This window comes from Topomyia yanbarensis, unplaced genomic scaffold, assembly GCF_030247195.1.
Source record: "Topomyia yanbarensis strain Yona2022 unplaced genomic scaffold, ASM3024719v1 HiC_scaffold_403, whole genome shotgun sequence".
NCBI classification, from domain to species: Eukaryota; Metazoa; Arthropoda; class Insecta; order Diptera; family Culicidae; genus Topomyia; species Topomyia yanbarensis.
Window position 1 is genome coordinate 14,005 of NW_026683607.1, and position 16,996 is coordinate 31,000.

General features: G+C 37.1%; 1 protein-coding gene across 1 annotated transcript; it reads right to left on the minus strand.

The window, feature by feature from the left end:
• Nucleotides 1-405: 405 nt before the first annotated feature.
• LOC131695529 (serine/threonine-protein kinase Pak-like) lies at nt 406-16,990 on the minus strand. Its single transcript, XM_058984054.1, has 2 exons — nt 16,665-16,990; nt 406-1,123 (listed from the first exon to the last, which is right to left on the minus strand). Exons 1-2 carry the CDS (start codon nt 16,777-16,779, stop codon nt 939-941), a joined length of 300 nt encoding a protein of 99 aa, XP_058840037.1. The 5' UTR covers nt 16,780-16,990; the 3' UTR covers nt 406-938.
• Nucleotides 16,991-16,996: the final 6 nt, after the last annotated feature.

Consider the following 16,996-nt stretch of genomic DNA (forward strand, 5'->3'; position numbering starts at 1 on the left):
AATTGTAGTAAATTAAGAGAAATTTATGCAAACTTTTGTTGTCAAAATCTTTAGCCGATCTAAAAAGTTTATATTGAAATATTGGATTGGTACGAAACCAGAGATGGAGTTAATACTTTTTATTTTTTAACTACCAATGAAACAATCCTTCGTAAAAAAATCTAACAACGACTTGTACTGAACTTAAGTGGTTGTAATGGAAAGTAGAGAGAGGACAAATTCACCATCGTGAATCTTCTTGAAGCCTATTGAAGTGTGAAGAATTGAGTGTTGGCTGTGCTCCAACAACTTTTTCACATTACCAAGTTAGTTTCCGATATCCCAAAATAGTTCCCAATTTGGTCATTACGGATTGATTCACTAACATACCAACAATCGCAATAAATCAGTCAATAGATTGATCCGCTGGCTTTAGATTGTTCGTCATTTGAGTCAACCTTTCGAAGGGGTTTGCCAGTCAACAGTGCCTGGCATGGATGGATAAAGCGAACCAAAAAAGAATTACACAACCTATTTAAGCAGAGCCCTAGTGATGACACAAGTAATGAGTTCTTGCCAAAAATAAAATACGCACAATGCTGAGGGTTCGAACTAAAACGATAAGTATAAGAGATTTATTTACAATAGGGTATGAAATCAACCTTAACGAAGAACGCCCGAACGATAAAACTGAAAATAGCATCTTGGGTGCACAGCCAACAGAGCGGTAAAAGTGAAAGCGATGATCGCCGGAGTCGATTGGGATTTACCGAATGTAAATTTCAAGTGTGGAAAGGCTAATGTATGTTTGCGTCTCGTTGTCAATGCACATTTTGTCGGTTAAATAATCGCTTAGCGTCGGTAGGTTTGTTCAATTGGAGTGGAAGTGGAGTGGATTTTATTTAAGGACCCTAACGCGCAATTATAACAAAGAACAAGCCGTAACGCATGCGTACGAATCAAAATTGGGCAGTCAAAAGGTAGCTTACCGTGAACTCGCCGGTGATTGCGTCGAATCCCACGTGGACCGTGTGCTCGAAATTGGTCGGATACGAGATGTTGGGCTTGGAGTCATTGTGGGATGCCTTGGAGACCTTGATTTTGTTTTTGAGCGTTTTCTTCTTCCGATCCGCGTCATCTGGTTCTGTGGGAAGTACAATGCAAAACAATTTTATTAGAAACGGTATAGTGAAAATGCCATTTGTTTGTGGGTTTAAGGGGTTTTATTGTTAAATTTATCAAGAATTTCGTTGCGTTCTTGTCTTTATTGTACATTATACGTATTCTCCACTACAAAGTATCTAATCGCAATATGTGTGTAGAAGACTGGAATCCAACGCAGTAATCATAGAACGCATGGCTGCAGAATGTAGTGAAAACGTAATCTTGACTCAACGCTTTAAAAAATACCTTGTATGCAAGTTGTCTGAAAAGCTTCGACTTATTCCAAAATTGTATTTTGACGTTTCTCAAAAAAATGGTGTTTAGTGAATACATTCCAATAAGTTTGAACAAATTATGTTAAAATTTTGCAGACGAAATTTTATAGAAGACTGAGCAGTTGAGTGCTAAAACTTTCCAAAAATCTGCACTTATTCGCTAGTAAGTACCACGAATAACAATTTTCGGATATAATGCTTAATTAGGTGCCCAATAAGACTTGAATAATAGACGTTTCTTGCGAGGAAAGCATATGATGTTTTAATTTTAGCCAGGAAAAAAGTGTGTTATTTAAATAAAATTATAAATACATGCTAGTCGAAAAAAATAAATAAATTTTTAAATTATATACAATTCGCAATTTGTAAGAAATTGTTCTGCGCTTTTAATAAAAACGCCAAGACTTACACTCAAACGGGCTGGATAAAATCTAGATGGGTATAACCGATAAATCTGTTTTTGGTTTTGAATAATTTAATGCAATACCATTCTAATTGACACAAAATTTCATTTTTGTGTTCCGTACTAAGAACCCTTTAAATCTGAGCAACCGTAGTTGTATAACCAATGAGAAAAACCGATTTAATCCACCTAGCAGTAAGATGAGACATTCCCATTCATTCATTAGTTTGCATAAGTCACACAGACAATAGCTCGCCGAAGTTGGCACCTGAACATAGTTTCGAGTCCTGCACGAATAAAACTTCGAATAAACTAAATAAATTATAAAACAAGTAAAAATAAACAACTAATAAAGCAAAAAATAAAAAAGTTATGCATAAAATGGATACAGTAATTAATATAAAGCAAAATAATAAAAAAAATAAATCAAATAAAAATTATACAATACTAAAAAAATCTAAGATTAATAAAAGAAATTATATTGTTTTAAACTAACAAATTGGATGGAAGAATGACTATATAGAATTAGAAAATTAAAATTACAAAACGTTAGCGGCTGAAAGAGTATTTTCGTAATATTCCACCGACCAACATTAACCTAAATCTGTAAAAATAATCGAACGGTGGCCAAAGCTGAAAACATAAAATTAAAAAGCTGAATAAAATATATGAACTGGAAAAAATTAACCCTTAAAGGCGCAAACCGACTTATATATATATTTTTGAAAATTGTCTCACATACGTTACTACGATAATTTTTAGATGTTTTTCGCAATGTTGTTTCAAAACGACATTCACATAAAACAAAAGAAAACATAATAATTAAATAATAAAATAATAAAATGAAAAAGGAATAAAATCAATAAAATGAATGAAATCAATATAACGAATAAAAAAAATATTGTTGCCTAAAAGAAAATCCTACTGCATAACGATTAATATGGATAAAACAAATCCTTTCATGTCCACCTTTTTTTTCTAGCGTGCATAGGGTTCCAAAACGGGTTTTCTTCATAAGTGTTAGAGTAAAGAAACACGAAATACCTGTTTTGATCAAGAAGATCTCTAGCAGTGTTGGAAGCACTTCAATTTTTACTTTTTGATTATCAATACACATCTACTGCAGAGTTTTTAATTGGGCGGAAAGGGTAGCGGCAATGTTGCTTTAGAATCTTCTTCGCAACGAAGCACGGTGAATATGAATCAGCTGCATTCGTCCAATATCGTTCTTCGCTCTTATATTCAAGTTGCTGTTGATATTCACCCACGAATGAAGCCGACGGCCAATCCGTGTTCATCCGAATGCTTTATCCATACGTTCTTACCTTGCTACTCATCGAGCGACCGAATGAATTGCATGAGGAATCTATGAAGTGAATGACGAATAAACGAATCAGCAAACCATTCCTCACCATAGCGATGATCGTTTACAACTGTTGGCGAAGATGACTACAATTTCATCTTCGCAGAATGATGACTGGCGAAGAAATATATTTGTATTCTGATGCGTTGTACTGTTCGGCACAAGCCAATGCGCTACTGGTTCTTAGTAAAAAACTATGGGTAAAATTAACTGGTAGCCGAATCAAGGCAATATATGTTATACATATATAGGACAATCTTAATAGAAGTCTTGTTTATCAAGCATTCAAAGGAAATTGAATCCATGTCTGTTGATAAAATTCGGCATGAGGCAAATAAAATGAGGATGAAGTTTTGATTTTAATCTGCGCATGGTGATATACTATAGTAATTTAATCCATTGCTGATGTTTTGCTAGTATCACGACGAAATCGTTCAATCAGCACGACTGTTTAAAAATAACATATCTTAAGCAGTAAAATGGACAGTTTTTGGTGGGTGAAATATGGATAACGCAAATATTATTTTTTGCTCGCCCATGCGGGAGACTTGACGAAGAGTGTTGTGAAAAATAAATATCATGCAAATAAAGGCATAAGAAAAAAGAAGCTGTAATTATTTTTTTTCAATATTGTCGAGATCCTTAGATACCAATAAAAATATAAAATGGTTGCATTTCATGAAGTTTGATTTTTTTAAATGCATTTCCTTTTAGGGATTAACTATACAGTATACATTGCATGCGCCCACGTCTTAAATTCAGCCATAAGACTAACTGCTAACTTTGTTTACTAGTACTATAAAGATAGATTGATGTTTAGGGTGAGTTTTTTTGTGACGTGGTTTTCATTAACAGCAGGTACACAAAATTTGTATCTTTCTTCAGCCTATTACACAGTGGTCGGAAACGCCAAAAACGTAAACTTAATTCACTAGAGGCCAAACCATCGAATATATCACAGGGTGTCTTGGGAGGAATTGTTCGTATGAATATTCCCACAATCTGATAAAAATTGAAATTAGGCATGGCTTACTATGATCGAACTAAAACAATTAACTTTTTATATTAATGAGGTATAAAGTTGATGTCTTCGACAAATTTGGAAATGCTCGTAGTGAAGAATTTTGTTGAAGAACTTGAGCTTGTAGGACTAAAGGTTATCGATTTATAAGGCGTTTTCTATGGCAAGTTGTAATTGAATGTCTAGTTTTTTTTTAATATAACTTTTTTAATTGTGATTTTTCGTGCAAACAATGTTCGAGAAAAATGTGTAGGTATCAACTACATAATATTGTCGAAGACTGTATGTAAAAATACTCATTCGTTTCAAAGTTATTGAAGATTTTGACATTTATTTACACCAACTTCAACTACGTATAAGAAAGAAAGATGCAAACCAAAATGCACGAACAGGCACTTTTTTCACTGTCTAAACTATGCACAATAAAGGTAAGGTTTGGTGCGTGGCACTCTACAACCCTATGAATAGAGTAAGCTTACTTTATCTTTTATGATTTCAATTTTTATTAGATTGTGGGGAATATTCATGCGAACAATTCCTCCAAAGACACCCTGTGATATATTCGATGGTTTGGCATCTAATGAATTAAGTTCACATTTTTGGCGTTTCCGTGTATTGCCACTTGGTTAAGTCTTCCCATAAAATCTTGGCCATGTCTCCCCAACATTTCTTCATTGAACGCAAATTTTAGTAGTAACTATTCCAATATTCCGATTTATGTAAAATCATTTCACTACTTCATAAGTAATAACATGATATGAGTTCCATAAAAAATAATTTACTCGAATAAATACACAAAGTTTGATTTAAAAAAACATCATTGAACGCAAATTAATTGATTACAGAATATTTTCTATGATGAAATGATTTTCCATTTCAAACTTTAAAAAAAACCTTGAGGGATCGAAACAAGTATAAAAAGATTTTATTAAATTTAAGTTCCAAATAGAATACGTTACAGCCAATTGTAGAATCTTACGTCAAGTCTCCCTATGTTCCCTTACTCTATTGTCGGAGCAAATAAATTTACGTATATTTTCGAAATATATTAGAAGTACCAAGTTCCAATCAATCGTAAATCTAAGATTCACCCACATAAAATAAATAACTTGATCAAACTGATTTGAAAAGAAATCCGAATATAATCTGTATTCGACCTATAGTCATTTGATTTCTTACATTTTGGTTATTCTAATATTATAAAACATACTGTTACTGAGAAATAAAATCTATAATCTGCGTCCAATATAATTTGGCACCATTTTTTTACGACATATTTTGAACACTATTTATTTTATACTTCAGAGGTAAAAAATTACAAACGAACTTTTTCAAATACATAAAACTCACAATCCAATTATTGAAAATCAATTGAAATGTACTATCAAATCCAATTTAAACATGCATCATTTCTCCCGATTCCTCATGGCAATCGTGGAATTATGAATCGTTTTCTATGACATTTTCTCAACTGTGATTTTTGATTAAGTTGGAGAACTTAAAGATTAACTAATAATACTGAGACCAAACCAAACGAATTTGGAGGAATTAGCAGTAAAGGAGACAAATGTATGAAAAGCGTCCAAAATAAGGAGGGGTCCAAATTACGTAGATTATCTTATCATTCGTTCTTCAACATCGTATTTCTATCTCTTGATTTTTGTGTAAATTTGCAATTTTTCTGCAGTCCGTTTTATAAGACTCTTTCTCAAAATGTATTCCACATAACTTTTTTTTCGCGTACGTCCATTGTTCGTCCAACTGGGAATATTTTCTACCAAATTAACAACTAATATCTTCAGTTAGGAGTATTTTGTGACTTTTTGAAAGTAAAGCTTTCGAAGTTAGTGTAGGGTATTGCGGTGTTTTGTGTTTCTCAAAGACAGTGACAATTGTTAAAGTTAGTCCAGATGCCAAATTTTGCAAAGGTTGGACAATTTTTAATCCCCGCCAACTTCAACTGAAATTTTTGCCCTTGGCATTATGAAAAAATATTAGAAAAAATACTATTATTAGCCTTTAGAAAATTACAGCTCATATATTTTTAAGGGAGCAATCTTAGTATTATAATAAGAATACATCCATTTCTTGAAAAAAACGAAGTTAGGGTTTTGGGGTATTTTGTTCCAAAAATTACCTTTGTAATAACATTTCTGCTGTATGCTGTAAATCATACATCTTTTGCAGTTTTTCAAATCTTCAACAACTCTATACGGGTTAACATGGGATTCCTAATGAGATGTTATGTGTAGAACGATTTTTTCATCAAATATGGCGCCGTTCTTATTGATAAAATCCAACATATTTTATGTCACTGTACTGGGATAATATATAGAAGTACTGGTGTTTTCCTTTAATTTTTTGGTGAATTTCCTTTAAGAATTAAAGGTGATTTTTACTACGAAAATGCGAAAAACGTTCATTTCATTTTCATGTGTCAAATTCATTGCAAATATGAAAATCGAAAGAAAAAAAATATAAAACTTCCTTATTCCATTTTTTCAATTACCTGAGGGATAAGTAGATTAAAAGTCTTTCCTATTAACTGCAGCGGCAGAACGTTTTTGTATGTATAATGATGAAATACAGCTACATTTCACAGGACTTCAGTGCCATGCTAATATTTAGAGGAATGAAAATGTTTTACCTTGTTTCGAAAGTATTTGTCTAAAAATGTACGGCATTTTATTAATAAAACTTGCAAAGTTGAATTTTTTCATAAATGTTACATTCTGAGGAGTCCGTCAAAGTTAATTTTCGTGTAAATAAGAATAAGATTTTATTATATATGGTTATACAAAATAAACGAATAATTTTTCAACACAATTTTTAAAAAATACCTGAATTTTACCGCATTACCGCGCGGTGCGGTGCAGTAAATGCAGTGCGGTTGCGGTAAGCGGAGCGGCTTTATTATTTTTTTTTTGCGGTTGCGTTGCGGACTATCCATTTACCGCCCACATTCGCACCGCAACGAACCCTATTGGTTCGGGTTACTAATTTAATCTGACGATGATTCGGCTAAGCTTGGTTTAAATCAGAATGCATTGAATTGGCAAAAACTTGTAAATGAGCTCGATTACACTTCTATGGACACAGAAATTGTTTTTGATTACCTCGACCATTATGATTCATTGAAGTTCCAATAGTCTAGTGGATTCATAATAGGAAACATGGTGTTGATTAATTTTCACCCGCGAGACAAATTTACAAAAATAATTGATTTGTTTTGCTTTGCTTACGAAGCTTCCCGCTTCGACTCTGATCATTAACCAAAAAACATCAAGCAATCATTATGTACTACTAATGCTTCTTTATAACAAAAGTCATCCAGTTTCGAACATATCAAGCAAGCATTTCTGTACAATTTCGGTCAAGAAACTGACCCTTCCAGCAATGAACAAGGAATTTGTTTTTCTATGACGCAATGCAGGAGGAATGAAGAACGAAGAATCCTAAGCGAAGAATGGCTAGTGGCGATTATCATCTAGGCCATTCGTGTGCCGATCGGCATGATGCGTGAAGATGAACATCGCATGAATGGTTAAATTCAACAAACAACGATGCGAACAAGCAGCGAACAGCAGACATCAGATTCGAATTTTTTGTTTCTTTGTGTTGTTCATTTTCGGTGATTCGGTGCCTTCGTGCGGCGAACGGGGTAACGTTATTCGAAGCATGGGTGAATAACAGAACGAATATCGCATTGAGGATGAACGAATGAACTAGTTTGGTGAAGAACATTTGCAACATTGGGTAGCGGAACATAGTCTAAATTGATAAGATTAAGCAATTTTCAAAAATATTTTAATACAGCGAAGATATCTCAAAATATAATTTTTCACCAATAACTGGAAAAGTCTCTGGCAGCACTGCTCCAGTGGAATCCAATCAGAACAATTGCAATAACTTTAGTTCTACGGATAATACTTTTTATTTTATATAACTAAGTTTATTTAGGCCCAAATATGGTAGCTTAATGAGGCCGATAATTCATTTTTTTAAGGTACATCGCACGTGTTAGTGGGGAAAGAAAAGGCCGTATTTAGGGGCGGCTTGAAAAAGGTAGGAAGTGGGATACATTTTGTAAGATTCTGTGAAATTGACATTCTCGTTGGCTGGTTGATGATTGTAGGGGATATTGTAGTGTATCCATCCTGTAATCGCAGGGACGAGGGGAGGGTCGATATTTCGGATGATTATTGGCACTCCGATGCTGTCATGATGTTCTTGTGACGTGTGTCGTGATGTTCGGATTGACGGTTATCAAGAAAGGTATGCATAGTAGACTCGGCAAGCAATGCCATATTGTAGATACAGGGAGAGGTTGACGAAGTTCTACTGTGAATGAGAGGGGAAAATGTATTAAACTTAGACATGAATAGTTTGCAAAAAGGTGTAGATAAGAAAAATGTAGGGGTGATCACGGCTTGCCAGGACGTCCCGGACCAGCACAGAGGGTGATCTACCTCGGGCCCGAAGGGAATCTATTAGTTGGGATCTGGCAACACGGTACTCTGCGCACAGCCAAACAACATGCTCGATGTCGTGATAGCCGTTCTCACAAACACAATAAATACGAATAAAGTCCCGGTTCACATCCAAGCCCTTAAACCAAGCATTCGTTGATACCTTCGGGATAATAGAATGTAGCCACCGTCCCAGATGACCATTGCTTCATTAACTGAAGCTGCAGTTTCGTTGGTTCACGCTTCCTAGAAAATACGACTAGCTCAGTTTTCTCCGTAGAGAACTCAATACCTAGCTGGGGAGCCTAAGTAGACAAATTGTCCAAGGTATTTTGCAGTGGTCCTTGCAAGTCGACGGCCTCCAGAGTCTACTTTCTACTTCTGCCCAAGTCAGACGTACAATCGAACCAAGTGAACAACAACTAGCAACCTCTCGATGTGCATTGTCTCGAGAACAAAAGAAACATTCAATTTATTCGTGCCGTCATGAGTAGAGTTGACGAAAAAAGTCTGCTCCGACCCAGCACAGCGGTCGTTGACTTTAAATTCTGTTCAATACGATTGAGTTTTAGTGAAGTGGAATACCTGCTGAAGGTGAAGATGCAGCTTAGGCTCAAGGAGGTTATGTACCTTCAGTATCATCATCTTCGCAATGTAGTACTCATATCATTCAACACGTTAGCCAAAGCTGAACGTTTCGTTTTGCAGAACAACTTGAAGCACGTGGCTGAAAGTGATAAAGTTGGAATTAAGATTCCCGTGTATATAGGAAAAGACTATGTGGATGAAAGTTACATGACCTATCACCACGTACCCCTCCTGATCTAGTTGCAGAATACATGTCGCGATACGGAGAAGTAGAATCCGTTACACCTGATACGTGGAGAAATTTCTTCCCGGGTACACCTAACGGTGTTCTTGTGGTGCGGATGCGGATCGAAAGACCTATCCCGTCCCACTTGACTATAAAACTTAAAACCCACGAAGCTACTATTAATCAAACTACGTTATGCACCCACGAGAGGCAAACTCCTACGTGCAAGTATTGTAATCAGACAGCACACCACGGACAACCTTGCGCGGAAGATACAGAAGAGAATGCATCACTATCGATTCCCAACGAATCCACGGAAAACCAACCCAAAAAAAAGTTTTCAATACCAATACCTGAACCACAAACGGTTGCAAAATTTGTGGCAGCTGTTCAGTCCATATTGACAACTGCAAAAGCAGCATCCAGCACCCTAAAAAGCACTGTAAGCAATATCGGCGAAGAAGATAAAAACAATGACGACGGATTTACACTGGTCACCAGTAAGGGTAATAAGCAGGAAAGAACATCTGAGCACCAAGACACCTTTAACGATAGAAGAGAATTAAATGATCCCCATGACGTAGTACCGCTATGAGCCGTGTCAAATTAACGAAATATTTAAAAATGCGACGGCCTTGGGACCTGTAATAGAGACCTGCCATGGGGGTGGGCGTAGCGTATTGGTAAATCGATTGCCTTGTACGCAGCGCACCTGGGTTCGAGTCCCGACCCCGTACATAGGGTTAGAAATTTTTCCTAAGAGATTTTTCTAACCCGAAGAGGCGAATGACCTTAAGGTTAAAACCTCTATAATTGAAATAAAAAAAAAAAAAAAAAAAAAGAGACCTGCCATCTGCAAGCTGCCTTAGCGTGCAGGAATTGGCAAGACATTCGTCAATGTCATTCACGTAAAAATTGTAGAGAAGAGGGCTTAGACATGACCCTGGGGAAGGCCCATGTAACTAAATCGTGATGTCGATAAATCACCATGTGAGAAATGCATTTGTTTTTCAGACAACAGGTTTAGCAAAAAGTTATTTAAAATTGGTGAAAGACCTTGCTGGTGCAACTTCTCATAAAGAATGTTGATAGAAACTGAATCGAAAGCCCCCGTAATATCCAAGAATACTGATGCCATCTGCTCTTTGTTAGCATATGCCATTTGAATTTCTGTTGAGAGCAACGCAAGGCAATCGTTCGTCCCTTTGCCTTTGCGGAAGCCAAATTGTGTATCTGGCAGTAAGCCATGTGCTTCGACCCAATTGTCGAGGCGAAACAAGATCATTTTCTCGAATAACTTTCGGATACAGGATAGCATTGCAATCGGTCGATACGAGTTGTGGTCGGAGGCTGGTTTTCCTGGTTTTTGGATGGCGATGACACTCACTTGTCTCCAATCATGTGGGACAGTGTTACCCTCAGGAAACTTATTAAATAAATTCAACAAGCGTCTTTTGGCAGAGTCTGGTAGAGTCTTCAACAAGTTGAATTTGATTCTGTCTGGCCCTGGAGCTTTATTGTTACATGATAAGAGAGCAAGTGAGAACTCCACCATCGAAAATGGTGTTTCGTTTGCGGTATTGTAAAGCGACGCGGCACGGTAGATTTTCTCTGCTGAGGCGGAATCCGGACAAATCTTCTTGGCGAAATCGAATATCCAACGGTTTGAATATTCCACGCTCTCGTTGGTACTGTTTCGGTTTCGCATACGTCGGACCGTGTCCCAAAGAGTGCTCATCGATGTTTCTCTTGTTAACCCGTCGACAAACCGGCGCCAGTAACTGCGCTTCTTGGCTTTCATTAAATTTTTTATTCGCTTTTCTAATATCGCGTACAGTCGATAGCTAGCGACTAACTCGTCGTTCCGGAAGGCTTTATACGCGGCAGCCTTCTCCGCGTACACGTCTGAGCACTCTTTGTCCCACCACGGGTTGGGAGAACGTTTTCGGGTGTTCCCGTCGGGTACTCGTTTTGTCTGAGTTTGAATCGCGATATCGAGAATCGAGTTGGACAAAAATTTATACTCTTCCTCCGGGGGAAGTACCTGTGTTGAATCGACAATTTTGGATATCTCAGCAGCGTAGCTCTTCCAATCAATATTTCGTGTGAGGTCATAGGAAACATTGATTGGTTCCGAAGGTCTTGAACGAGTGGTGATTGCAATTACAATCGGCAGGTGGTCAATACAGTGGGGATCAGATATTACCTTCCACTTGCAATCTAACCGTAGTGATGTCGAGCCTAGAGATAAGTCCAGTGCACTTGCTTGCGCTGGTGTTCTAGGAATCCGTGTCATTTCCCCTGTGTTCAGAATTGACATATTGAAATTGTCACAAAGGTCTTGAATTGTCGAGGATCGATTATCGTCGTACGGGCATCCCCACTCTGTACCGTGAGAGTTAAAGTCTCCAAGAAGCAGGCGGGGCGAGGGAAGGTGTTCAATCACGTTAGAGAGTCTTCGATATCCCATCATGGCCCTAGGAGGAATGTAAATATGAGCAATGCAAAGATCTTTGCCTTTTATTGTTGTTTGACAAGCGACAACTTCAATGCCTAGCGTCGAAGGGAGATTGATTCGATTAAAGGGGTAGCACTTTTTGATCCCTAAAAGTACCCCTCCATATGAGTCTTCTCGATCCAAGCGGATAATGTTAAAATCGTGGAAGTTGAGGTTTATATTAGAAGTAAACCATGTTTCACATAGGGAAAAGGCATCACATTTATTGTAATCTAGCAATCAATTTTGGGGATAATACTTCTGCAGTTCCACTGTAAAACAGTGATCAGATCCGTGATTCCGTCTAACGAGTTAGCCATCGAAGGATACGATCGCTGCAAGGAGGGGCCATTGTTCAGTCAACTGTTTTAAAAATGTTCTTACTGTTGGTAGAATAGCAACCAGCAAGCTTTTCAGAGGATAATGTTGAAAGCTGTGAATATCCAGTCCACAATGTCAGAGAATTTAAGGAATCCTGTTTTAGGTTGAGTTTCTGACTATAAAATGGGAGCATTTGGGATTCTTGGTGCCCCGGGGAGTGCTGGGAACTCCTGGTTGTATCTCAATTTCCCAAAATCAGGAGGTATTATCTTCGGATTTGTGACAGCACTTCCAGTTGATGAATTATTTTTATTTTGTACCCTTGTTTGGGACAACCTAGGACCCTTACGAGGAAGTTCAGGTGAGTTTTGATTAGGTTTTTTCCTAGAGTTTCCAAGCGGAGCCAAAGAATGCCCCTCGCAAGGGTCGTTAGAGGCGTTATCGTCAGTTGGCAAGAGAACGAATGGGTTTTCGGAGATAAGTGGAACAGCTCTTTTAAGCATTTCTGTGTAAGAGCGTCTGGAGCGATCTTTGGCGGATCGCTTCAGTTTATCCGCGCGAAGTTTGTACGTTGGGCATGTCAAAAGTTCATGCGGATTCTCCCCACAGTAAACACATTTCTCAGCTGGCCTACTGAAAGTATAATCCGCTTGTCGCTCCCCACATTTACCGCAGCGTTGCTTGTTGCTACAGTAGGTGGCCATGTGACCTAGCTGCTTGCAATTGGAACAATTCATGACCCGCGCTACAAACAGACGCACAGGTAGACGAGCTCTTCCCACTTTAACGTAGCTCAGAAGTGCAGATCCGGCGAAGGTTACGCGAAACGAGTCTGATGGATAGTAATTCCCATCTTCGATGGACTTTGAGTGCAATTGCTTGCGCTCCAAAATCTTAAGGAAGGTTAGGGTCCTTAAAGCGGCCAACCCCATCATTCATCAGATCATCGACAGTTAGACCCGCATCACTTACCACACCGTCGATCTCCACATCACGAGAAGGAATGTAGACGCGATACTCCAGCGTAAAGAGGCTATTGCTAACGATACCATTGGTTTGTTTCAAGTCAGTAACGACTACGCGCAGTTTATCTGACTGAATCTTTTTAATCTCGGTTACGGCCGAGTAACGTTTTGTCAGCTCCCGTTTATTTTTGGGCCGAAAGTATACGTGTAGCGTGTATGTAACTATATTCGATTTTATAACCGTGTGACCATCGATACATTTGCGTGCATTCTTGAATAATCGCACGAACCGTGAATCTGATACTTAATTTTCAGTGTATGGATACTGGAAGAGTTCCCCCATACCACCAGAGCACCCGGTCATGTCGCCATGAAACGTGTTGTCTAGTGAATATGAGCGTCATTTTTTTGATTCGTCCAACTGAAGGCATGAGTCTAGGCTGCTAGGACAGAGGGTAGAGACATCCAGACGTGACCTATTCATGATCGCGCGACCGCGTTCGTAAATGTATAAGTGCTTAAACGTTCATTTAATTATCCAGGGTGTTTAAATGTTGGCGAGATCGCAGACGTAAGTATGTGTGGATGATTGCAATTGCATGCTCGCGTTTGTGACCAGAATTCTGTTATTGCAAAGGCCACGAGCGTTTGTACATTTGGCATAAGAGAAATTGTGAGTGTATATGAGAGAATATTGATTGTGTTAGTGAGTGTCAGTATGAATTTAACTGAAGATATAGTACTAAACGGAAAAAATAACATGCCAAATAAAGAAAAAAAAGTAAGAGATTAAGTAGAAGCGAATAAATTGACTGATACAAAGCAAACAAAAAAAACTATTTTGGTATACAAAGCAAACAAAAAAACTAATGAAGTAGAAGGCTGTTAGTAGACCGTTAGTTTGGGCTGGTGCAGAGTATGAAAGAACACAAATCGTAGAAAAGCCCTCTCGGTTTCCTAGATGCACCACTATCCAGGCGTAATGCAATAACCACTTAACTGACAGAGGTTCTTTAAAACTGATACATGAAATATGCTTGATGATGTTTGCAATACCGTCAAATCCATCAACTCATAAACCTAGGGGAGGGTATACATCAATCAATTATTTTTTGTGACGTTCCGCACAAAAAATAGCTTCGCCGTTAATTTAAATCGATTTTCTAATTTCTAATTGTTTTAATAATGACCTTCCAAACAGTATGTTACGCTATATTCTTTTGTTTAAGATACTCAGCTGTTTTGGGACACCAATAAAAAATGACCACTATTTTGCGATATTTCAAGAAAAATGTGAAAATTGCTCAACATTTTTATAACGAAGTGTCTTTGTTTTAATGAGAATTTAGAGAATATATTTATTTCCGCCTCCAACGATCTGTTTGTCATTAAAATCGGTTGAGAAATGCCTGTTATTCAATTTTTTCTAAATTAGAAACTCGCTAGCATGAAATTTTAGGGGACGGTCTCATACAAAATTTTCAAAAAATCGAAATTTTTGCTCGAAAAAAAGGAAGATATAATCACAGAATTCCACAGTGCGCGACAATGGATCACGAACCTCTTAAGTGTTCATGCGAACAAGTTTCTAGATAAGAAAAAAATATGAATCTGGCCTTTTTTAACCGATGTTGATGATAAACAGCTCGACAGATGCGGAACAAAGTGTTCTCTCTCTCAATTTTACTGAAAGCAAAGACGCTTCTTTATAAAAAATGTTGAGCAATTTTAAGATTTTTCATGAAATAATCAAGCGCTTTTGCGGTTTTTTTTATACTTTTAAGAAATGGATATAACATAGCATACCTTTAGAAAGGCCATTTTTTCTTTCTTCCAGAACAATTGAAAAATTAAAAATCAGTTGAAATATTACAGCGAATAAATTTTTTAGTGTCCCAAAAATCCCAAAAAAAAAAATTTGTGCCATAAATCAAGTTTTTTGGGGATGCAACATTTTTCAAAACTTGTTTTGTTTTGATGAGCCTAACAACCTGCAAACTAGGTTACTTGAAAAGTACGAAGTCACTGTAGCATCGTGCTGGCTGTCTATACAGGGTGTTTGGTTCGTGATTATGAATGTCTTGAGGGATGATAGAGGATCATATTTGGGAAAAAAATAGTTCTACGCATACCATCAAATCTCAACCGTTTTAGAGCTATTGCACTATTTAAGCAAATGATCTGTTTGTCTTTAAATGCCTCTCTCTCTCAATAAGCCTACCTTGTATTTAAAATATTTTAGTTCCAGTGAAAAAGGTGAGAAAATTTCCTACGGAACAATGCCCTCCAATCTTTCAGTTGATGGATTTAGGTAACCTTTTAGTGGTGAAAAGTTGTGTTTTGATTAGTTTTCTCAAAATAATAAATAATGGCCATAATAATACCTATTATCTAAAAATTGAGTTTCAATATGAGCCATAATTTATCTTTTGAAATCATATTCTATCTCGTATCTCTTCTAGTTTTTGAAATTCCATGAAGAAACTTTTTCTGTAGTTGACTTCTAAGTACTTAAAAGACTCTAGCCAAAAAATATGCGTTATATCTTTCTTCCCAAGATTTCATTGATAAAATTTCCTACCAAATTTTGTACAAATATCTTTTAGCTAATACATTTAATAGCAAAGTAGTTCAAAATAACAGTTTTTCGAGTTTTGTAATTTTTATAATTACTAATTAACAAAATTAATCATTGCGATTGTTCATTTGATGGTTCTTAACATTCTTTTTTACTTGTTCTTTGACACCTTATCCCTTTCATTGTTGCATATGCAATGATGTGATTAAAATGATTTTGCATCAAAACAAGAAGAGATAATAATGTGGACTCAAACAAGAAATTGCAGAACTTGTTGAGGTGCACCATTTCTATAGTAATTATAGTGATGTTTATTTACAATTTTTAAGAAAATAACGAAAACACCAATAATAACACTAGCTTTAACCTAATTTATTTTCAAAAGAAAACTAAATTCACTTAACTGAAAGATATTAGTACATTATTCTATTTAAATTTTTCTTAGCTTTCCAGTGAAAATAAAACAATACCATAAGTGGAATACTTTTTTTAAATTGTTACCCTCGTTCTACTGCAATGTTTTTGGCAGTAACTAACTGTGCAGTGCCAGTCAGGTCAGGTACGTACCTAGCTCGTTACTACACAATTATTCCCGCTACTTTTATGTATGATATTATCATGCCAAATTATGCAAACTACGGTCATATCGTACGTTTACCGCACAGAAACATTTCGAACCAATAGGGAATCGCACATTGGTTAATCCATAAATCGAAAGCATACACCATCGCGTGAAATGTAAAGTGCTTAAATCTGAGATAAACAACCGAAATCCACTTCACAATCGTTTTACGGTGACCCAACCCGAAGCTTACCTTTCGGCAGGGGTTTCATGTCCACCGGTGCGGTACTATCGATCCGATCGCCACCACCTCGATTGCTGGTAAGCCGTACCGGTGGTGCCGGTGGTTTGTCCTCTTCGCTGGACATCCTGCTGCTGTCGTTGCCCCCACTACACTGCTGTCTGCAGCAGACAGACCACTATCGAAAGGTCAATCTTTGGTGGCACTATCTCACTGCCAGTGATAAGACCTAGCTGCGTGACCCAAACGGCAGCAGATTCGCCGTGATTTTTTCTGCTTTTTCTTATTCGTTGCGAAAATGACGATAATTACAAAATAGCACCCAGATAGCTTCTTCACTTGGT

Coding starts and splice junctions, on each gene's coding strand:
- LOC131695529 (XM_058984054.1), bottom strand. CDS start 16,779: ATGTCCAGCGAAGAGGACAAACCACCGGCACCACCGGTACGGCTTACC. Junction 1,124..16,664: donor CATGAAACCCCTGCCGAAAG/GTAAGCTTCGGG, acceptor TACTTCCCACAG/AACCAGATGACGCGGATCGG.